The sequence below is a fragment of the Raphanus sativus genome, chromosome 7 (assembly GCF_000801105.2).
Source record: "Raphanus sativus cultivar WK10039 chromosome 7, ASM80110v3, whole genome shotgun sequence".
Lineage (NCBI taxonomy): Eukaryota > Viridiplantae > Streptophyta > Magnoliopsida > Brassicales > Brassicaceae > Raphanus > Raphanus sativus.
Window position 1 is genome coordinate 9,187,100 of NC_079517.1, and position 24,708 is coordinate 9,211,807.

Here is a 24,708-nt window from a genome sequence, read left to right on the forward strand (position 1 = left end):
AGAGAATACAAATGCCATCTTAGAACTCATACACTAACATTCATATTAAAACTACAATTTTACAATTTCAAATATTTTTTATAATTTTCATCTACATACCTTATGCCCATAAACGTTTATTTATTGCGATAAACAAATTAAATAATATATTTTGAAGTTTGTATAAGTGATTTTATTTCACACATATGTCCATTTAAAATTTTCATTAAAAATAAAATTATAGATTAAAACCATCATTTCTTATAAGTAAATGAATATTAGTTTCTTGGTTAAGCAATATCTTATAATTTAATACATTTTAGAATTCTAACATTATTAATTTTTGGAGATTTTAGTGTAGTTGAGTTCAAATATTCGATTTCAGCTTTTAATTGTCATTAAAGTTTAGAAATAGTTCTGTTTCAAACTGCTTTCCAATTCGATTTTGTTTACATTTTGATAATTGTTGCATGTGTTAATTTTACTTTTAACTCAGTCAGATTCCGCCGATTTCTTTGTAACAAATTAAAGTTTTAGTTATTCAGCCAAATTCAGCTGTTATCATTCAGACTTGTTACTTAAAAGACCTACAATACAATGAATGAAAAAGGTAAAATGATATGCCCTTTTTTCAAAAAAAAAAAAAAAAAAAAAAAAGGTAAAATGATTAATTTAATGATAGCAATGAACTTGATCAAAGCTTTAGAACTGAAAATAAAAACACAAATACTTTTTTGGGCAATTAATCATTGCCTCTTTTTGGGTTTTTCATTCATTTAAATAGAAAAGATACAGAAACAAAGTGGAGTCGTAACTCCTTTCAACATGGGAATTAAGGGAAAGTGGAGGAGATGGTTTCCTATATACAAGGAAGACCTATTCTCTTCTTATTATCAACTGAAACAAAATGCAGAAAATAAACAATAAAGATTCTACGTAATCAGTTACGTAGTGTATTTCGGTTTGGGAACTTGGTTTGGTTTGAGACGTGTCGGTTCGGTTCTGTAACTCTATCATTACTCCCCTGGCCAAGATGAATCTTGTCCCCAAGATTCTGTTTCTGAAAACTCTCCATCTCGTCTTCATCTTCCTCCTCTTCATCTTCACCTATCATAAGTAACAGTTGAGATGTCTTACACATATGTCCAGGGGTATACCTCTCATCACAGCTAAAACATAAGCCTAAGGCTCGTTTGCGCTTCATGTCATCCCAGCTCAGTTTTTTTGGAACCGGTGTGCTGGAAGTGATACCTTGTCCATTTGCTGGCTGCGAGTTTGAACGTTGTGGGAGAACCTTCTTTTGTTTCTGCAACTGCTCATCTCGGAGTCTACACAACTTGATGACTTCTCGTAACGTCGTTGGAGAAAACATACGAACATTATCAGCAATGGCATCAGTCAATCCACCAATAAAAGTCCCTACAAGAGCCGCCTCTGACCAATTTTCGACCTTGTTCATTAGCCGCTCGAACTCTTTTTGGTAGTCTCGAAAGGATCCTGTTTGGTGGATATGCGATAGTGCTTCATGAAAATTTTCGCCTTCCGTAGGACCAAAACGAACCCACAACTCTTCTTCAAATGTTTCCCAAGCAGTAGCGTTTGGATCAAGACCAAGTGCCTTAGCAGTGGCTAACCACCATTCGTTTGCCTCTTGTGTAAGGTGATACGAGGCGAAACTGACTTGATTAGCTCTCGGGATTCCCTGGTATGCAAAGTATTGCTTTGCTTTGCTTAACCATTCAGTAGGGTCACCTCCATGAAAGCGTGGAAAATCAAGTTTGATGTGTCGGTGTGGTTGTGGATACTGATGAGGGTACGGTGGTTGCATTTGTGGTGGGTGCAACGGAAACTGATGAGGGTACGGTGGTTGCATTTGTGGTGGTTGAAACGGCGGCAGTGGTGGCATGACGTGAGGTGGGAACGGTGGAGGTGGTGCGTTGTTTTCCGGCTGTGGGTTTGTAGCAGATAAATGTGTTGTGGTGGCTAATGGTATCGATGATGATGTAGGTTGAACTGGTTGGGTGGCCGAGGTCGTGTCGGATTCTCCGGGACGGTTATGAGTAGCAAGTACCTCGAGGATTTGCGCCAGGGATGTCTCCATGGTTTGCTGTCTTGTTTCCATGCCTTGGAACTTATCGTTTATTCCGGTGTTGAGTTTTTGCAACTCATCTTGCACAAGTCCCAGCCCCTTTTCCAAATCTTCAAGACGTTCTTTGGTGGTACCCATGATTGGAGAAAAAAAAAAAATTTGGAACCTAGAGCCGAGCTCTGATACCAATTGATAGCAATGAACTTGATCAAAGCTTTAGAACTGAAAATAAAAACACAAATACTTTTTTGGGCAATTAATCATTGCCTCTTTTTGGGTTTTTCATTCATTTAAATAGAAAAGATACAGAAACAAAGTGGAGTCGTAACTCCTTTCAACATGGGAATTAAGGGAAAGTGGAGGAGATGGTTTCCTATATACAAGGAAGACCTATTCTCTTCTTATTATCAACTGAAACAAAATGCAGAAAATAAACAATAAAGATTCTACGTAATCAGTTACGTAGTGTATTTCGGTTTGGGAACTTGGTTTGGTTTGAGACGTGTCGGTTCGGTTCTGTAACTCTATCATTTAATATCTATAGTCCACAGTTTTGAAAATTTTGATAGACGACACATGTTGAAAAGAAAAGTAAACGAAAGATGCAAAACAAGTGGGTCGTTGGCTCCCGCCGCCTTGCCGCTATATTAATTAGACTCGTACCTACAAGATGATATATAACATTCTTCGGTATCCAAATTTTTGTTTTCCAGCAAATAAAATGGTTCAATGCTAGTGACAGAAATGAATTAAAAAGGAAGATGAGAGGTGACGGGTAATGGAGAGTTAGTGGGCCTACGTGAGAAGAGCGTTTGAGTTTAAAGCGTTATGACTCATGAGGGCCGCCTCCTATATACTTTTCTAACCGTTGCTGCCTAATAGTATATTTATATCTTTTTCTTTTGAATTTTCTTTAGGGAATAGTTTCTGTTGGGAATCAATTTTAAAGAAGACGTTGTCAAAAAGCATCTTTCAGCTAAGAAACTAATGATCAAATCAAATATTGGGCGCTGTTGAGACATGAGAGTCCAGTTAGAGTAAAACTTGCCAGCTGATGATTCATGTCCCCTTTGGTCTCAAATAAGACATTATGTAACGTGGTAAGTGGAAGTGACTGAGATTATAATTAAGAGCTTTTGATGATTCTATCAAATTCGAAAGCTTTTTTTTTGCAAACTTTAGTTTCGTAAAACCTAACATACGAGAATTGATTGACCATATTCAGTAGTTGTCTCAACAGACTTCAAACTTGGGTCAAGGACTCAAGAGAGAGTACAAGTAGAAAATTTTTTATAAAATGATCTCACTTGATTCATCATTCAAAAGCTAAAAAGACATAACATGCAATAAAAACCGACCCATGATGGGGGGCCTTACATGAAACTTGGAGCAACCGGCCCCTTTGACATGCCAAGACGAACTTCCATCCCGTGGTGGAAGTCTACCGGCTTGAATGTCTCCGAGTCACGAGGGTCTGCAAGGAATGGAAAATACTTGTTTCAGATAAATTGATATTGAATTTATACACCACTAACACGTTTATACGCCCCCTTTCATAACTTAATCTGGTCTATTGGTGTCAACGAACAGAATATAAAAGGGCTGAAGAACTTTATGAAAAAAAAAACAAGCTTCTGCTTCTTACGAGCATCAAAAAAGTATCAAAGTATGTATTTTTTCATCGAATTGTTTTTTTTTTTGCTAGTGCATATTGAGATATCATCAAAGGTGTCCACTGATCTAGAGAAGCAAATAAAACATTGAAAATCATGCAATGCAATAGGAGTAAACTAGTAAAGGGTAATAATTACCATTCAAGTAATCCTCAAAACCAAAGTCATCAATGGCTCCTGTGTAGACTTCTAAACCAAGCATTGACGAAGGAATTGGTCCAGGAGGTCTCTGAAACCTATAAGTCATTACACATAGACAAAAGATAGAATGAGAACAGTACAACCAAATATTGTTTTTTTCACACAAGCAGATCATGGAGCAAAACACTTTAGACCTCATGGCACTTAAACACTCGTAGATATAGAGCAATCATACCTAGAGAGAATTTGCCTGTCCATGTCCATCTTCAGTGGAAGTGCAGTCCCGTAGGTATGCCCAATGATCGTCCTCTTCATCGCCTCGTCCGATCTCTTTCCCTGAAACACCGTACAGTGATTTTAAACAAGTATGAGTGACTAGGCAAAACTAAAACCCTAATTCGTCAGTCCTAATCTAGGATCGAAACCATCCCAATTGCTACTCTCCAAATCAAACTTAATAGCTAATTAGTTCCAAATCCAAAGTTATTTTCTTGGCTGATTCAGCTATTTTTCCCTAGATTAAATCGGTAATCTTAACAGAAGAAGAAGAGCTCGATTACAGATTCGTAAGAGGATTCGAGTGGGTGAGATCCGACGATGTCGCTCTTAACACCGTTGAGACCAAATCGAAGAGCGTCTCTCTTGACACCACCGATCTCATGAGCTATCTTCTTCGGTGACTCCATTGTTTCTCTTCCTTTCGCTCTGCTTCCTCTTCCTCTTTAGTTTAGTAGCTTCCTCTGCGACTTTCGGAGCAAGAAAACTAAGCGACCAAGTTTGTTAATGGGCTTTGTTTCATAAGTAAGCCAGGCTTTTAGGCCGATTAATATTGTTATTGGGCCTATTAAGATCGGCTCCCATGAATAGTCCTCGAGATTTACAAATACAGCCCATTAATTCTGGTTTGTTTTTTGTTCTTCTGTTATCATGTTTCATAAATCGAATCAAGTCTTCTTTTTTCTTTCCTTTTTTTTAGAAAAGGCATTCTACGAATCAAGTCTTTGTCTGTCATGTATTTCACATTTTATCGAGTATATACAAATCTAATATAACTCAGATAACAAAATTATATGTCACATTGTCATTATATGGTTAATAATTACTTTACAAAGTTGAAGTGTTATTTCTCTTAAATCTTTTTATTTAAGTTCAATAACTAAACTGTAAATCAGTAAAGCATATTATTTCTAAAGAAAGACACCCCGGTCCCAGTGGAGGTCAGTCAGTGGAGGTCAGACTAATAAAAAATGACTAATAGTACCACAAAGACAGAGAGAAAAGTATAAGTGTGAATATTAAAAAGCAGCTATTTCGGCGAGTTTATTTCATAGGGTGATCTGACAAATTGAAATTTTATATAATATAAAGTTACTTACAGTTTTCAACAAAATCTTTTGAGATAATCAATTTCGAGGCATTTCTTTATTAAATATTGTAGATTACTTATAGGTACTTAACTAATCCAACTAGCCTAGTCTAGATATTAATCTCAGTACACCTCCTGCTTGCTTAGAAGAAGAACAAGTGTGAAGAAGAAAAAAAAGTAACAAAAACTGAAATGATTTTTATATAAAATAAAATGAAATATTTTTTCTAATAACATCTTAAAGTTTTTCAGGTCCAATGACTAATTACTACGAAACCTATAAAAATTTGATTATTTTTACCACTTAAATTGTCTATGGATGATTAAGAAGAATTAAAACCACGACGTAAGTTTAGGCGAGAACCTATTTACCACTAGATCAAAAGAGTTTGGTTAATGAAAATGAAATGAAATATTGGAGAAGCAAAATTCGAAATCCCCACATTACACCGAAACTAAGGGAGGGTGTATTCAACTAAAAGTTTTAAGTGATTTGTATTAAAATGACAAATCTACTGTTATTCAAACGTGGATTTTAAAAAACACTTTAAAATCCAGTGTTATTGAACTTGACATTTTATAAAACACTCTAAAATCCACTATTATTGAACAAAATTTAAGTTGAAGATTTTAGAGTACTTTAAGTGTTTCTAGAGTGTTTGAGAGGGGTTCCTTAGTTATAAAAATAAAAATCCAAATCCCACTGTTTTAGATGAGATTTTAGAGTGTTTTAACAAAAATCACACTAAATTTTCTAATTCTCCTGCAATCATCTCAAAACTCATTAAAAATCAAATCACTTCAAATTTCAGATTCAAATTTCAGATTTAAATTTAAGGGAAATGGACTTGAAGTCTTCGAAATTTTAAACAGTAATTAATCACTAGAAAGTGCACAAAAAATATTAGGAATGTTTTTAGAAAATTAAGAAAATCTAAACAAAAAGAAATGAAAAGATAGGCTGGATCTCTTGAAACTAAAGGCCTCGATTGGTACAGCAGATGAAGAAGCAGTAGCAGAATGTTGTAGAAGCAGTATACTGCAGAAGCTGTATGCTCTCACTAAATTTTTTAATAAAGTGATTGGTAGAGCAGTAGCATTATACAATTTTAAAATTATCATAAAAGTTAGTATATAATATATTTATTTTAAAATAATATATATTAAATTATAATATATATTAATAATATATTATTATTAAAAATAATGAATCTTATTTAATTTTATAAATTAAATTAATTTTTAAATGTGAAATAGTGTTATTTGAAAAATAAATAAAAAACTATTTAAAAATAAAATTTATTTTTGGAAAAAATAATTTTGATAATATTAAATAAAATAAATAAATTTTAAAAAGTAATTTATATAAAAGTTATCATTATTTATTTATTGGTTGAGAAATAAATGATCCATATATAATATTATCATAAAAAATAATCTATGACATATAATTTATTTATTTATAAATATAAATGTGTTTATTTTATAATATATAAATATATATTATTTTATGTATTTTATTAAAAATAATGAATGATATGTGTAATTATATAAATTTTATTGTATTTTAAATGTAAAATATTGTTATTTAAAAAAAATAATAATTAATCACAAATTTTAGCTTTTTTAAATACAAATTTATTTTTGATTATAAGCATATTTTTATATTATTAAACACACATAATTTAATTACATATAATTATTTTTAAATATATGTAAATTCAAAATGCAAATGCTCTTTCAAAAGCTTCATATGAGAGCATTGAGCAAAGAGCATTTGGAGAGCATTAGCATCTTGTAAATGCTTTTCTAAATGCTTTTATGATCAATGTTGATTGGATAATAAATAGCATAATGTTAATGCTAATGCTATGCCAATCAAACCCTAAGTAAGTAAACTAATTCGTGACAGAAAAAAGAAAGTAAGTAAACCAATTAATATTTTTCGTACAATAGTTTTACACTACACTAATTTAAAATAGAAATCAATTCATAAAGTCAAATCGATCGGTAAAATATAATTTGTAGAAAATATAGTTGCTGGAAACTTTGGAATGCTTCATGCAAATTTATTCTCTATTATATTATTTATTTTATGTATAAGTTTAGTTGCAGAAGTTGATATAAATTATATCTATGCTATTATTTATGAAGTAATTTTGCTTACTTGTCATGTTTTCCATAATTTTAGCTAATTTTGCTTATTTGTCATATTTTTATTAAGTTTGAGCTAAATTATCATTGATGTATTATTTGTTTTGAGCTGAGTCACTAAATCATTAATTTAAAATAATAGCCTTGATGAATATTCTATATTCTATATAAATAAAAACGAATTTTATTTTATTAATATTAAATTTATATGTTATATTAGCTTTTCTTATTTGTCATATTTTTATTAGGTTTTAGACTTTTAGATAGGTTATTAATTTATTATTAGTTTCTAACTATTCACTAATTTATTTTAATGATATAAAGTTTATATGTTATATGCTATATTAAATAATTGATTACAAAATAATATTTTAGAATTATCAAAAAAACTAATTCTTCTATATATATTCTTTTTTGTGCCTCTCTGAAAACAATATATCAAAGCATATTCTTCTATAAAAGTTAAAAAAAAATAAAGATACAAAACAATTTATTATTAAATATTAGTCAACCAAAAATATAAATATATTTTCTAAACTATCTCTAAGATATGAGTGTTTTAAAAAAAACTTAACACAATAATAAGTATATATTTTGATTAAAAGTATTTGACATATATAAATATTTTGATGTTTGATTTAACTATTTAAAAACATAAATAATAATTTATTATGCTGGTTTTAGATTAATAAGACATAAACTAATAAGTATTTATAAGAAATTTATGCCCGCATGTGCGGGCAAAACACCTAGTGTAAATTAATTTATAGAATTCAAAGCCATGTAAACATTATCTTCACTTATTAAAAAGCGTTTTGAGAAAACCAAATTATAAGTATTAGGTTTCAAGATATATCATTTGATTTTGATTTAGGGTTTACATTTATACTATATTGCTAATTAAAAACAAGAGATCATCTAAATATTAAATTTAATCTAACTGATATATTTTTCTTTATCCAATACAGACAGTTCTGTTTAACTTAATATAAATTTTTATATTTTCTCATTAGTTAGATCAACAAGTCCAGTTACATTCAGTAACAAATCTGAAAATCGAAACCTTTTCACAATCCAGTACATGTAGATTTGGTCTCCTAACAAATGGTTACCCAAAACTAAAGAAACTCTTTTGTAAAGAAATCTAAAGAAACTTTAACCTTTGTTCAAGTTTAAGAATAACTAGATTCTGACCGGCCCTTTAAAGGGCGGGTATATTTTTTCTTTATAATCATATTCGTATATAATATTTTTTTAAAGAATTAGTAGTAAGAGGTTTTGATAATTATATTGAATTTGTGATGGTACATAACTAAACACTTGCGTTATAGCCATCTTACACATTAATTTTAAACTTTATTCCAAAATAGTTATTAATTTTTTCCAAGATAGTTATTATTTTTTAAATAACAAAGCATAGTTACAATTTTAGATAGGTGTCTTTTTGCATTTATTAGCATTAATGAGTTATTAATGTAATTAGCTAATAATATCCATACTTGAAAACCGACATAATTTCGACTGGGAACCGTTATAAAAATCAGGGTTTCCAACCCGATTAAGATATGACCTATATACTTGAACATGTTTTAAAATTCTATATTCGAAAAATTGATACCATATCAGATCGCAACAAAAAACGAATGAGTATTCAAAATATATATGTATATTTGTATGTACATATATATATATATATGTGTAAAACTTTTACAATACAATAAATATGACCTATTTAATTTAAATCTTATAGGATTACTCATTTTGAACCTGACAATTATATTGATCTTAGAGTAATGCCTTTTTGGAGTAATAATTTCTTTATTTGCTCATAGCTGCATTTTTACCATTTTGCAGCAAATTATCCAGTTGAGTTGGAGATGCATAACACCTTTCTAAACCTATTTAAATATTTTTAATATTTGTTTTTTAAAAGATAAAAAATATTTCAAATGTATTTTCTTTAACATTGTTTAAATTAAAATTTTAAACAGTTGAGAAAATGTGTGATATTTTTTTTAATATCATACATCTATCAACTATTGTTAATTGGACACATTCCTAATTTAATCAGATTAAAATTTGTTTTTAAATGAACTCAAATTAACTGAATATACCAAGAGAAAGTTTTTAAAGAGACGTCAGAGGATTAAGAGTGAGAAGATTTTATCTTAAACTGTTTTTTTATATAAAATATAAAAATTGTCATATATATTTTGTGTTTTTGTAATTTTATATGTAATCTGAAAAACCTTGTGGTTTGGTTTGCATCGGCGTCTGATTATGTCCCATGGTTTACTGAATTAATAAGTAATAGATTCTGACCCGTCTTTAACAGGGCGGATATATTTTTTTATTTTTTTGAGATTTATTTTATATTTATGTTTAATATTAATTTAATCTACTATAATTTTTGGTAACTATATTAAATTTATAAAGTTTCATTACTATTCTCTTATACCATAAGCACTTCTGAAATTATTTTTAAATCTTATTAACAGAAGTTACAACATGTTATATTTTCTTAGCAGTTACCTAACATAATTAATCAAGTATATTTTAATCGAATAACCTATTTAAAACCCGTAAACCTAAATAAGTTATATAAATAATTATTTCTATTATAAATCCACTTAAACCTTATTAAACTCTCTTTTTAACATCATGTGCTTTGTTAATTGATAAATTTAATGTATGTGCCATATTTAAAATTTAAATAAATTAATGTATGGTTGAATAAATCATAATTTCTTGAGCTGTGATGTAAGTTATGATGTCCTATTGCGATAATGATTTTTGTAGAAAATATCAAATTTTATTATAATTAAATGTTATACTGCAATAGTCGGTGAAGATAGTATATATTTTCTTTTGTAAAAGGTGAAAAAATGCCTCTCGGTGAAAATAGTATCTATTGGTCAAATCAATGTGGAACCTACCGAGAAGTCTGGATCTCAAATCCCATTAAGTCCAGCCTATATACTCGAAAATATTGATTGCGATGTTTTCATTTTAGATCCAAATCCGGGATAAAAAAGGTAAATTTAGTGATCCTCATATAATCCAGCTCAAATTTAGGATTACTTATAAAATTATATTATAGAACTCCATAAAATCCAATTAAAAACTTCAAAAGTTCGTCATTGATATGTGATCTGGCAATGGTTGACCCGATAAAAACCTAAATAAATCTAATAAACTTTTAAAAAATTCAACTTAAATTTAATTTCATAATAATTATTATTTACTAATTTATAGGCAAAATCCTAATTTGGTAGATAAATTAGTCAAATAATTTGTAATTCATGAAATTGAAATAAAGTCTAGTTATATTTTGATATGTATAGAGAATAGGACAGTTATGGTAATAAGATATTCTGGTCTAGTGGTCGTGGAAGGGGTTATATGGTAACTGCTCTCTTGTTCGAATCTGTATGTTTCTTTTTTGTTTTGATTTTTTTTTTATTAATGGTACAATTGTAATTAAACTGTCTTCCTCCTCAAGACAGCTTTTAAGTTTCCTGCAACTTTTTCCATCGTAACAATGACTATGACTTAGCCTTTTTCTTATTGTTTTTCATCAAATATACAGATCTGGTAGCCAGTATTCGATTGCAATGATTCAAAAATAGAAAAAATGAATTATTTTGATAAACTGGGTTATGGAGATATTTGAAATTCCAGTGGCTGTTTTTAATAATCTGGGTATAAAAGGATGAGTTGAGGAGAAATCAATCACGTATCCTTTGATACACGAAAAAGGTAAATACATACATCCAACCGTTTTAATAAAGAAAACGTAACTGCTTGTAGTTAGGTAGAAAATCGCTTTATATTAAATAGATTAATATATAATTATGTAAAAGTTAGAATTTTTTAAATGGACACAACTAATATCAATTGGACATGTTGAAGAATTAATAGAATAGATACTAACGTATAAAAGCAGGCAAATAAACAATATTATTAAAAAAAATCAAAAAAGAAACAATAGTACAAGATTGAAAAATCATCTACAAGCTGACACCCGTATCAATTACAACTCTAGTTATGATTTCTTTTGACTGAGTGTATATACTTCTTCAAGATGGCAAGAGTGGATTCTCTGCTTCGAATGCTATTCTGTTCTGAAGCACCAGGGAACAACTTTCAAAGGTATCTCTCAATTCTTTCAATCTCTATTTCTCATCAGCTGCATTAGTTTTGTTTTTGTATATCATTGCTTGAATTTTAGAGGGCAATTTTCTTTGTTTTTAGCTCATTTCAAGAATTGCTTGGCGACTGTAAACGTTAATGCGCAAAGTTTTAGGATTGATTTGTTAAATATTACAAGCATGAGTCATCTAATATATTATATACTCAACTTTGTGTAAGTTACCAAATTTTAGCCAAAAAAAAAAAAAACTTTGTGTAAGTTTTAGGGTAAGAGACTTTCAATGAACTTAGTAGTGTTAATTAATTTTATTTATAGCAAATAGCTTTTGAAATGATTTATTCTCTTTTGATCCATATTCCATATTTATTAAGCAAATCTGACAGATGGGTAAAAGTCCGAATAAGATAATGTAACAAAAAAAAAGTTACATTAAGCATGCTGGAAACTTTAATGCTTCATGCAAATTATATTTATTAAGCAAATCGACAGATGGCTAACAACATTTTCTTGTCAAGTATGTGAATTCATTTCAATGAGAAATGGTAATAAGATACAAGATGATCACTTGAATCTACTAGTAACATTTTTACTAACTGCATTTATGTTGTCCGTGACAAAATAGTTAATTTTGCTTCAATACTATCACATAATCTACCATGCTCTACCCATAATTCCAACCCCAACGCGAGTTATAAAGATCATTCTCTTGATATATTTCTTATAAAACGAATAAACATACACATTTCCTATATCTTTGATTTTTTTGTGTAAATCTTGATTTTTTGTCAACTATATGAATTCATTTCAAAAAGATGTCAAGAAGATACAATAAACTTGAATAAAAATCAGCTAAAAAAGCAAACTCCCGTGTAAGGATCCCAACCCTTAGATAGATGCATACGAAGTTTAATCTAAACCAAGAGAATTAGATCAAAGGTAGAAATTTAAGGTCTAGATGGCAGCTATTAGTCTCCGTTAGACAAAGCAGGAGCAGATTTGCTGAACCTGCACAATAGAAACGAAGGGGTGGCGACCCGCGACCGGCGCGCTAAGAGACACCGGCTACCGGAAAAGCAACCTATATCTCTGGCTTCGCGAGAGAGAAGCATATCTTTGGTTTTTTTTTCCGTCTCAGTCTCACACACATTTTCAGATTTAAACTTGTGATAGATACTGCGGCAACATAGTATACTAGCTAATAAACTATAATTTTGAAAGGTAACTTTATTTTCAAATGAGTTGTGGTCAGATTTGATTATAGAGGAGAATAGCGTTTGCAGTTACCCGACTAGATTCTAAACTACAATAAAAGTTGAAATGAATATCTGGGTTTGATTAAAAAAAGAGAGTATCTGGGAATGGTGAATGTTCACAAAATTTTGGAGATCGTTCCTTTGGTAACTACTGATATAAAACTCGTCTACATCTTTACCCAAAGAAATTTAACCTAACAAGTCTTAAAATAATTTATACTCGAAAATATTGAAATAAACAAACCTCTTTTCCCAAAAACTAATTAATATATACCTTCAAAAGGTAAATGCATATAAATCACTGTTAAATATCCTTATCTGAGCAAGAGAATAGATATACATCTATATACAAAAATATCAAAGCTAAGATCTATCCTCCACATATATGGATGGCCAAATCATAAACAAAGACACGCTTCCACAGTTCCACACACTAGTGCTATGTTTCATTTCAATTTACAATGTTAACCTAATCAAGCTTTACATGTGTGTGTGTGTAACTATGTGTGGGCAGTGGCGGAGATAGATGGGAAAGGGGTGGGGCAGTTGCCCACCATGGTTTTCAAAATTTCAGTGTATTTTTTTCAATTTTTAAACAAATGCCCCAGTTAATATATTGATAATTATATGTAATGCCCCGGATCAAAGTAATTTCTAGATCCGCCACTGTGTGTGGGTCCTAATGGAAACTAGGGTTTGAGGAATCGAACCTAATATAGAGCTGTATGTGAAACGTTGAACTGTAAATTGGTTATAGTCTTAAAGATTGTTGTGTGTAGTAGTACCTAATCGAATTATGAATGTTGGACTAGACTGGGTTTAGTCACATATATAAATCATTTCCTGGTTCATCTTCAAATTACTTTAAAGGGTACAATACTAATTTAGCTAATAAATCTTGAGGTTGACAAATTTAATCTTTAAAAGAAATCTTGATCAACGTCACAGAAGATCAGATGACATGTCTCCAAGAACACAAATAATTAATATACATACAAGAGGAACACACGATTATTTCGCCTTACATGTTTAATTTTGATGCTTACTGCTCCAAAAATATCAAGATTTATGGGAACCCTGCCACATAAGAAACAAGAAAAAGAAACATATGAGGGAATGCAAAGACATATGAATAATAGTTTAGTCTAGAGGAAGAGACTTAAATCCAAAATTTACCCCTGGGGAAACTCGTGTTGGTGGCTGCACAAAAGGGTTGATCAATAAAAGGGTTCTGATCATAATAAAAATCCAAGTTTTGAGGCAGAATATTATTATAGTTGCTGCTAGAACCCTGATCTTTCAACATAGACGTCTCATAATTCTGGTTGTAACTATGATCCATATTGGTTGGAAGATTGACTTTCGTCTTGCTTAAGATACATTCTTGACTTTCAAACTCTTGGGTTGCTTCCTTGTAGAGAGAATGTATCATGTCTTCTCCTTCATTGAAGATTATAGACCTCTTGGGCTGGTCCATGATTTCAGTTTTCTGTGTGATCTCGGAGATGGTTTCTGGATGATCATAGGTCATCTCTCTTGTTATCTCCCTTGCCTTTCCTCTAGCTTTGGCATTTGATCCCTTTGAAGATATGTTGCTTACTTCAATCTTTGTCTTTCTCTTATGTGCCTTCTTGACCTCACATACCACTTCTTCTTCACAAGAATCAGGGCTTGAACCATACACAAATCTCTTATCTCCATCCTCCTCCTCCTCCTCCTCTTCCTCTCCAACCTCACCTCCTATGTTTCTAAAATCTTCATTAGTGTTGTTGAGCTTTTTTTCTTGGACAAGCTCTTTGATGGCTCTTTTTGATTTCTTGAGTAGCCAGTCTAATGTTTTACTGGCTTTATCAAACCCCAACATATCCTGGAGATCAAAGAATTGGCGAGCAATACCAATAGAAAGTCTTACCCTCCTGTCTCTAAGACCTTGCCCCGTCTGAATCTTGCTATGCCTATCTTTCTTCACCGCCTTCTTGATTTCTCTAGACACCTCAGGAATCTCGAACCCTTGCTGATTCACAGCATGGTTTGAGCTAAACGTCATGTAGTTGATCAGAGACTCGGGCACTGCTGATGCCATGTGGCCCGGTGATGGTGTTGGCTGATGATTATAGGGACTACGGATGATGTCTTGATAGCCAGCGAGTGGAGAAAAGTAAAGAGAGAGAGGGTATACTCTATTGTTACCGTTATTGTAATCATTGTTGGAAAAAGACATCACAGAGCTTAAGGAGCTTCACGAATCTTGAATCAAGAATCAAGAATCAAAAAAAAAAATCGTTCTCTCTTAGAAACAAGACCACAACTTTCACATCATCAAAAAGAGAGAATCAGCTAAAAAGAGAGAAGAAACCCAGAAGAAGAGAGAGAGTGTAAGCGTCCAAATTCTCATATCAAGACAAAAAGAGATATGTAACAAGAAATTGGTTAACTGTAGAGTGACGAAGACATGATTTTTTTGTCTATTAATTAAAGATCTGCTTGCAAGATATGATTTTGGGTCTGATTTAGAAATATAGTTTCAGTTACAGGTTCATTTCTTAAGCCTAGGGTTTAATTTTTTTTCTTAGGGCTTCCGATTCCAGATCCCATACTGGTTAATGCGATTATATATTGGGAATTAACCTCAAACTCAACTACTTTTAGTATCAACTTAGAATATATTTTTACTATGTATATACGCACAGACAAGTAAGTATTTTCGTATGTCGTCTTGGGCAATGACAATATCCGACATGGCCAACAATTTTGAGAAGTGCTACAATTCAACAACAGAAAACGACCTGTGAGGGATTTGTTTCCATTCGATGATGGAGACCAGGCTTTTAACTTTAAGAGTCGGGATTCTAAGACCATCTTTATCAATGGGACTTTTTAGCAAGTCCTTAGAATTTTTTATTAATATTTGTAGTTTAGAACATTGTTATGGAATTTTAATGAAATTTGTGATTATTGGTGGGACTTTTGGTTGGTCCTTAGGTTTAAAAAATTCCAAAACAAAACATATAACTGCACTGAGGAAATCCGCAGGTGTTTTGCTGTGGCCACACTTCTTCTTCCGGCAGTTCACAGCCCTCGGGTGTAGACGAGCGTAACACCTTAACCAAAGATACTATGAGACACAAAGGTACTCAAGAACACATAAAAGAAACCATTCCATTCACAATAAAAGAATTGTATATGATCAAGCTTATATTAAGATTGGTAGATGAGAATTTATGTTAACGCTAATGAAAGTTCAAACCAACTATACAAAAAATAAGTATAGATCCATAAAGATAATGAGTACAACAATAGAAACTCCCCAATTACTTTAACACTAAACTACACACGGCATCACATTAAGAGTAAGACAACAATGAAGAAAAAATCCAAGATGCAGAGTCGAGATTGATTATCCAATATGCAGAGTCAAGCCCTCTTATGGATAAGCATCTCAGGACGAAGCAAACCAAGACCAACCCTATTCTTACTTCTTCTTTGTCTAAAGGTAAGCTGATGAAAACTTCCATGTTTACAAACAATACAAAACTTTTATAGTTTGAAAAATATGAATGCTTCCTAATGTCGTATGGAACAGAAGTGAGTAGTCTTGATCGGCAAGCTGTGAACATGAATCCAGAAGAAGAAGATTTGATCTGTAGAATGCATAAGCTTATTGGTGACAGAACAAGATGCAAAGTCGAGTCCTGAGAGGCTTATCCAAAACAGAGCAAAACAACAAATCAATAAGAGAGATCACAACTACAAAAAGGATAAAAAAGACAACAGCAAACAGAGTTACACAGCAAAAAGCTAGAAAATAATGGAAAAAATCGAGAACTCATGGACACAAACCCAACCGGCGAGATTGATTACAAAACTTGTCTGATCACACACAATAGGCCTAACACACAAGATCCGCTTATACAGAGAAACAAAAAAAAAACAGTAGATCAGGACATAAAGGGTAATCGAATAGATATATGGGAATATGATCGTACCTTCAAACCCATGATGTTTAGACGTTGAGGTAAGTAGCGAAAAACAAAATCAGTGTGTGACAGAGAAGACGAGAACTGCGTGTGTGACGGAGAAACGAGAATTCTCGAGAAAATTTAAGCATGTGTATCCAGAAAGAGAGAGAGAGGCACAAACAGTATCAACTATAAAGGAAGAAGAATCTGATTAATCTGAATCAAAAGAATTTAACTTGGAAGCAGAATCAAAAATCAAAAGAACTCAGACTTCTTAGAAAGAGAGAGAGACGTCGAGAGAGATCCGTGAGAGAGAGAGACACGTGTTCACTAAGAGAGAGAGACACGTGCTTCCAAGGACGCGTTAAGAAAAGTTCTTATTTAGTTAACGTCCTTCTATTTTTCCTGTCTTTTTGATTTATTTTTTGTCCGTTTAATGTTAAGATACATGTATTTTACAACCGATAAAGATGGTCTAAGATGTTCTTGAATGTATAATATTTTTTTTATGTTGTTGATCTCTTATAATCTGCTTTTTCGATTTATTTTTGATATATAGTTATACTATTATTTTTCCAGCGGTCCTCTTTATCTAATGGTTAGGCCCTAATGGTTACTAATTCTTCCTAGAACTCTTGTTTTTGAGTTAATTTTTTTATATTATTTATGAACGAAGATAGTTTTTTGTGTGAAAAATTTACACCATAGGGCAGTTTCATGTTTATAATTACAAGATGAAGCACTTATCACTACTAAGGTAGTTTTCTGTAACAGCTTTCCACTTGAGTTAACTTAACCCAAAGCGTTTCCTAACTTTACCTCACTCTCTAACTATGTCATTTGTTTTAGCGGGAGCCTCTCTCCACCCTTCATTTTTATTTATTTTGGACGGTGTAGATTAACTCTGATTTTTCTGTTTGACAAGACTTATATATACCAAATATTAACCGTCCGATTACATCTCTCAGTTCAACATCCAACGGGTCACATTTTTTGGGTTTTAGCATCTTAAACTCCCTTCATCTCTGTTGTCTCCTTCATCGGAACAAAAGAAAAAAAAAAGCAAAATTTGCAGAGAGACTGCATATTCCTCAGACGACAAATCGGTTTGTTCTGCTTATTCTTGTCGTTCTTTTCAAGACGACACTCTTGCCGGTGGAGATTAGATGCTTGAAGAAATGTTTAAAGATGACCCCGACAACATCCCAGACTCGTGGCTGCTCAATCACCCACATATGTATGCGTTTTTGGCTAACTGTGTCAATGTGTACAGTAGGCTTCAAAGGTGGATTTCTTTATACTGCATCCACGTGTATACTGTACACAAGAACTTTACTTCTTTTGTCCACGTGTACATAAACTTTGTTTGCATATGACATTTGAAATACCAAAACAAGGTACATGTACGCATTACTTACGTCCATGTGTACATCATCAAAGTATATGTAAAAAGTCCAATAGGCCAAAATAAGATCACTGTTTCTCAACTGTGTATACGGACATGCTGAACATCAGAAGTTCACTACATTGGAGCCCATGTACACTATTAGTGTCCATATGTATCCTCAATCTACTTATGAACACTACCCGTGTACACATGGACAATCAAACGCAAACATAGAGAGTTCCCAAGTACAAAACACATGTATTCATATGTACATTTTCTGGTGTCAACATTTTCTGGTGTCAACATGTACACTTTCTTGTATCATGTGTACACTCCTAAGTGTCCATGCGTACTATCAGTGTACACTCCTAAGTGTCCATGCATTCCAATAGTCTTCTGGCGTCCATACGAGCACTGATGATGTCCATGTACGTCTACGTGTATAGTTCAGGGTGCCATATGTATCGTCAGTCAACTGATGATGTCCATGTCATAACCGGGTAAGGAGGTTGTATCATGTGTACACTCCTAAGTGTCCATGGGTACCATCAGTGTACACTCCAAAGTGTCCATGCGTACCATCAGTCGATACTTCTGACGTACCTACGACCACTAATCTAGTCCACGTTCATAATACAGGTCGCCTACACGTATGAACACCATCCGTGTCCATATGCACAATCAAACGCAAACATAGAGAGTTCCCAAGTACAAACATTTGTATTCACACGAACACTTTCTGGTGTCCACATGTACGCTCTCTTGTATCATGTGTACACTCCTAAGCAGTAGAACCAGCCACTCCGGGGACCCTTTAAGCGCGTCTCTTACCCTAAGCAGTAAATCCGTCTTCGAGTAGATGTTTGTCATCTCGCTTGGAAAACGGCCAGTTGCAAAAAGGCGCTCCGGTAGCAATTGCTTTACATTTTCAACACCAGAATCATCAGCATCTGCGACGGACATTAACACTTAATTAATCTAGTTCGATACAAAGCCGGAGGACAAAAAAAATGACAAACCTTTTTCTCTCTCCTTGCCACGACTGCTCCGCGTTCTTGCCATCGTTAAACCCACGAACATACCTCCGTGATTGAGATCGACGGAGAACACCACAACCTTAAAATCGCCTCTCAAATCTCTCCCGGAAAACCTTGGGTTCGTAAAAACAGAGAATAATGGAGGAATAAGAAAATAAAGAGTTTCGAAAATAAATGGGGAGGTTGAAGAGACGGAGATTTGTTTAATCGGGTTAATTGGACACTCGGGCCCACCATCAATTTGAAATTCAAAACTAACTAAAACTATTTGCAAACACTAACTAGGGGAAACAAGAAAAAACACCGATTGCATTTTAGTTAGGGTCATTTTAAGTCATTTCACATAGAAACTGCTCCACTCCGTGTAACTGCTTTATCTTGTAATAAAAATACATAAACTGTCTTAGGGTGAAAATAACTTTTTTTTTGTTTGGTGAAAGTTTTTAATCCGGAATATATTGCACTTTATCCTTTTTTTCTAGGGCTTTGTCAAAAGGAAAAAAAAAACTTTAATGTGACCCGAGTTGGTTTCCCCGTACGACTCCATAAAGATTGTGAAAAGATTTGTTATTTCCAAATTTTCATTTTGACGTCCCTAGCTATTAGTCAAGGGTTGTTCGTATATCAGTGGGCAACACAGTTGCATACATATTTATCTGTAAGACCACACAAAATATCATGTTTAAGCAAACTGTATCATTTTAAAAACAATTAGAAATACGATAGCTATAGGGATAAAGTTGAGATATTTCTTAAAAGAAATTAAAAGAAAATTTGAATCTTAAAGTTGAGGAAATGTAAGTTGATTTTTTTTTTTTGAGGAAACGTATCTTTTTAAGGGTTAGAAATTTAGGTTTAGGAGGAATTTGGTTTTTAGTTTTTATATATAGGTTTTAGAATTTAGTTTTTTTTGGATTTAAGTATTTAAATTTTTAGCATTTTGGATTTAGGGTTTTGTTTGATATTTTTTAATTGCTATAAACGCAAACTGTTTTCTACCCTATTTTTGACTGGTTATAATTTGTGTTTTGGTTACTTTAACTATTTTAGTTTATGAAAGAAAGACTTGTTATGATAAGGAGAGATGAAACCATTCATGAAAAAATTGAACAAATTTGATGATATTCCAATATAACATAGTTGAAATAAACATCAGCATCAAAACATAGTCACACCAGATCTTCATCCGTGTAGAAACGTAATTTTGTTTTTTAAAATTCAAATATTTACAATGTAAATTAGAAATGATGTAAGTGTCAATTTCAAATCCCTTTGACAGTAATTAAGAAGTAGAAGTGATTTGATTATGTGTATCACCATATTAGTTCTAAAAAAAAAAAAGATATGGCATAGATAAACTATGACATGGCATCACTTAAATATGATATGTATAATTTTCTTTATAAATATTCATATTTTGACAAGAAATTTTAAATATGACAATAAATATTAATTCTTACATCAAATATTAAAGTAAATTCTCTTTACAAAAAATATTTTTTATTAAGAGTTTTGAAATATAGTAATGGCTAATTTTTTATTTAAGTTTCTGAAATTTGGTATAATATATATATATATATATATATATATACTTATTTGTAAGTGTGTCTTACAAATATAAAACCAAAACAGTAAAAATCAAATAATTTTTGTTGATCACTCTGGTTGAATGATTTTTTAGCAAATACAAAATTAACAAATTAATTTTTACCAGTTTAACATATTTAGCCAAAATAAACAAAAACTAAAATTTATATAGATTAAATATTTATATATAATTATAGGATGATATAATATTTATATAAATATTCATTATCATATAAATAAAATGTTATTTTTAGCAAATATAAGTTAAATTCTATCGAAGTTTAAATAAAATAAATCTAAAATAGTTAACCAAATCAAAAGAAACAAAATACATATAATTTAAGATTATGAAACTAAAGTATAAACCATAATGTTAAAATGTGAACCAAATTAGTATATAACAGAAAATGTTTAGATTTTGTATTGTAGATTTATAAATAGAACCTCAAATCTTATTTTGGGATTTCAGATACCCTCGACGCTTAAGTCACTTAAACTAATTAATAATATTTTATATTCAAAACAGTTGTAAAAATTATGCAATGTAAGTTCAAGTTTTCTACTCTTTGGTTTAAACTATTTTATACCTTTATAAAAGGTACGTATAGGTTTTTTTAGTTTTCTGATATTTTGCAACCAAAATGGTTAATATTTTTAAGAAAAATCATTTAGTATTGGTAATTAACACATAACATGCCTTAATTTCAACCATTATTCCATCTTAATTCTTTACTAAGTAAGACATTTTTTATGATTCTAATATCTCGATGCTCTCGAAAGAGACTCCATTAACGCCTAATGACCGCTTAGAAAGGCCATTTTCACTCTATTTTAATCGATGGTGTCGGGATCGAACCTAGGTGGCAGAACTCACAATCGTGAGCCCTTAACCACTAGACCACAAGCACCCGATTAACTAAGCAAAACATTACATACCAACTAACAGTAAGATTAAAAAATTTCCGACCTTTAGAGCATCTCCAAGACGATACTCTATTTAGAAGTTTGCAAACTTCATAATTGAAGTTTCAAAGTGTTCAACAAAATTTAAAATTTAACTTTAAAACTATTCATATTTTATATTAATATTTATATATTTATCATAATTAATTTAAAACCATAAAACTTTATAAGAAATTAGCACCTATATAAAACAATTTACAACAATATTAATTAATAAAATGTTAAACTAGAGTATAAAATTTTACATAGAAATATAGAGCTAAATATTAAACTACAAGTAAAATACCACATTATTCTATAACTTGTTTCTGTAGTAATCTCATATGTAGTTAACTAGTGCATTTTTAAGTTTATTTATAATATTATTGCTTTCTAAATTTATTTTTAAATATTATAAATCTTATTTAAAGTTTTTATTTAATTTTATGCCTAAAATTTAAGTTATTGAAAACAAATTGAAATATTTATGAGATATAAAAAAATATAAAGATTAAAATGATAATCAAATAAAATATTTAAAGACCAAAATGCAAATAAAAATATAAAAATTTGAATTTGAAATTTAAAAAAAAAAAGAAAAAAAAATTCATATTTGAAATTATATAATGTCTTTTGAAAATGCTCTTATATGATCAGACAAGACATCTTTAGCATTATTTCCAATGATATTATATTTTCACTCTAAATAGAGTTTAAGGTAAATATATTTCAATTTTTTTTTGTCATCAAATATATTTCAATAATATTCTATTTTTTACCCTACAATAGAGTGAATTGAATTTTATTTTATAAATAGCATTTTTTATTTTTTGTTTATCATTATATTTTTCGTCCAAAATAAAATACCATTAGAGTGTAATTTAACTCTATTATAGACTTACTATATTTTAAAAGAAAAAATAGAATATCATTATAATTTAAATCTATTATTAAATTATTCTATTTAAAAATAATAATAAATAGAATAAATAATTGGAGATAGTCTAATTGTTTTGTAAGACCAATAAAAAACTTAAGTTAGATACGGTACTTGTGATTCACAACTTCAATTAAAATTATACCTTTTGTAATTGCAATTAAATTATACTTGGCAATCTTATTTATCTATATTTGATGATACATTTTAACACACATATACATATATATATATATATATATATATAACTTAAATTTTGTGGATAGTTTGTGAAAACATTTTATGTAACTGTTTTATCAAATACTAAGTCACTAATAAAACAACATGCAGTCAGCTATAAGACAGATATACAAATATATGAGGCAAGATCATTTTATTTTGTCAAATAGTACAATGACTGAAACTGTTATTATAGTTTTGTTTGTTTATTTTTCTACAAAAAGAATTATCATCGAAACTATGTAGAGCTTTGAGCGTATACCTTATGTGCAGATTTTTTGTAAAGCAGAATCCTATTGGTATTTTACTAAAAATATCAATTTTTTTACTAATATTTCATATTTTATTAAAGGCAATCAAGTAATATTAATGACACATTTATATTGGTTTTTTTTTGATCCAGCCCACTGCCCACATCATATTTCTCTTGGGTCATTTGGGCCTAGAAAAAATAAAGTTTAATTTTCTAAACATAAATACTCATTAGACCTGGATGTTCGGGTACCCATTCGGGTACGGATCAGTTCTTTTGGATATCAGATTTTTCGGGTTTTGAAATTAAACCTCATTCGGATATTATAAAATTTTGGGTCAGGTTCGAGTCGGGTTCCGGGTTCGGGTGGGTTCGGTTCTCATGCATAAGAACCTGAAAAATAACCAAATAACCAAAATATCTAAAACGAGTTCGGTTATTTGTACTCAAAATAACCAAAGTATCTGATTCGGTTCAAATTTTTGTATCCAAATTACTCAAAAATAACCAAAAGTGATCAAAAATATCCATTATATACAGTTTTTTTTGGTAGAATTTTATCCAAACTATCATATTTTATCCAAAAATACTCAAAAGTATCGAAAATAACTACTATAGTTGACTTATAATATTAGTTTAAAATATTAAAATAATTATAAATATAATTATAACATATATTTTTAGATATATATTCACATTTCAGATATCTTCGGGTACTTATTTGGTTCTCGGTTCGGGACCGGTTCTTCGGATATAGTAATTTAGAACAAATTCGAATATTTATCCCGGGTCTGATCGGATTCGGAACCCTGATTTTCGGGTCGATTTCGGGTTGGTTCTTCGGGTCCGAATATTGTGATCATGCCTATTCTCCTTTAAAATGAAACACGATAAAGAAAAATAAAAAGTTTAAATTTTTTAATAAAAAAACAAATATATGAAAATATGATATTTACTAAATATTTATCAATTTAAAAGAAAATAAAAAAAAATAAATCCAAAGCGCGGATCAAAATCTAGTTTAATTTTAAATGATAATCAGGTAGTACAATCAGTTTACCACTAAAAACTTCCTTAGGAGTTAGGAGGATATGGGGAAAAGAAATAAAACGATGGAAGATGGGCTTTATGGATATTATGATGGGCTACTGAAATGCTTTTAATAAAAAAAAATTGAATAAGCCATAGAGGTTAATGGTAAATATGTGGGACCAATTATTAACGAAACTTTTGTAATCTAACACAAAGTGAACAAATTATTCGGAAGATCCACTCATAGTACAATGACTAGATTTTGACCCGCGCTTTTGAAGCGCGGAATATTTTACGAAAATTTTTTTTACTAATAATTTAACAAATATTTTGGTAATTTTTAAAGAGTGTGTATTTAAAATATTTTTGTATTTAAATCAGTATTTTTAAATTCAACCCGATTGTGATTATACCGGTTAATCCGGAGATCTGACAATTCAATTTATGTTTTTAAAAATATTCATATTAAAAAATCACTAAAACTCGAGACTAACCGATTGAACTGATGGATGACTGATATGTAATCTAATTGGATTTAAAATTGTAA

At 30.8% G+C, this 24,708-nt stretch overlaps 2 protein-coding genes across 2 annotated transcripts; both read right to left on the reverse strand.

Annotated features, from left to right (window-relative positions):
- Nucleotides 1–3,338: 3,338 nt before the first annotated feature.
- Nucleotides 3,339–4,633, reverse strand: LOC108815025 (cyclin-B1-2). Its single transcript, XM_018587684.2, has 4 exons — nt 4,443–4,633; nt 4,118–4,218; nt 3,880–3,977; nt 3,339–3,542 (listed from the first exon to the last, which is right to left on the reverse strand). The coding sequence occupies exons 1-4, from the start codon at nt 4,566–4,568 to the stop codon at nt 3,442–3,444; spliced, it is 426 nt and encodes a 141-aa protein (XP_018443186.1). The 5' UTR covers nt 4,569–4,633; the 3' UTR covers nt 3,339–3,441.
- A 9,334-nt stretch (nt 4,634–13,967) lies between these two features.
- Nucleotides 13,968–15,029, reverse strand: LOC108816761 (transcription factor TCP1). Its single transcript, XM_018589329.2, has one exon. It carries the CDS (start codon nt 15,027–15,029, stop codon nt 13,968–13,970), a length of 1,062 nt encoding a protein of 353 aa, XP_018444831.2.
- Between the last annotated feature and the right edge of the window lie 9,679 nt (nt 15,030–24,708).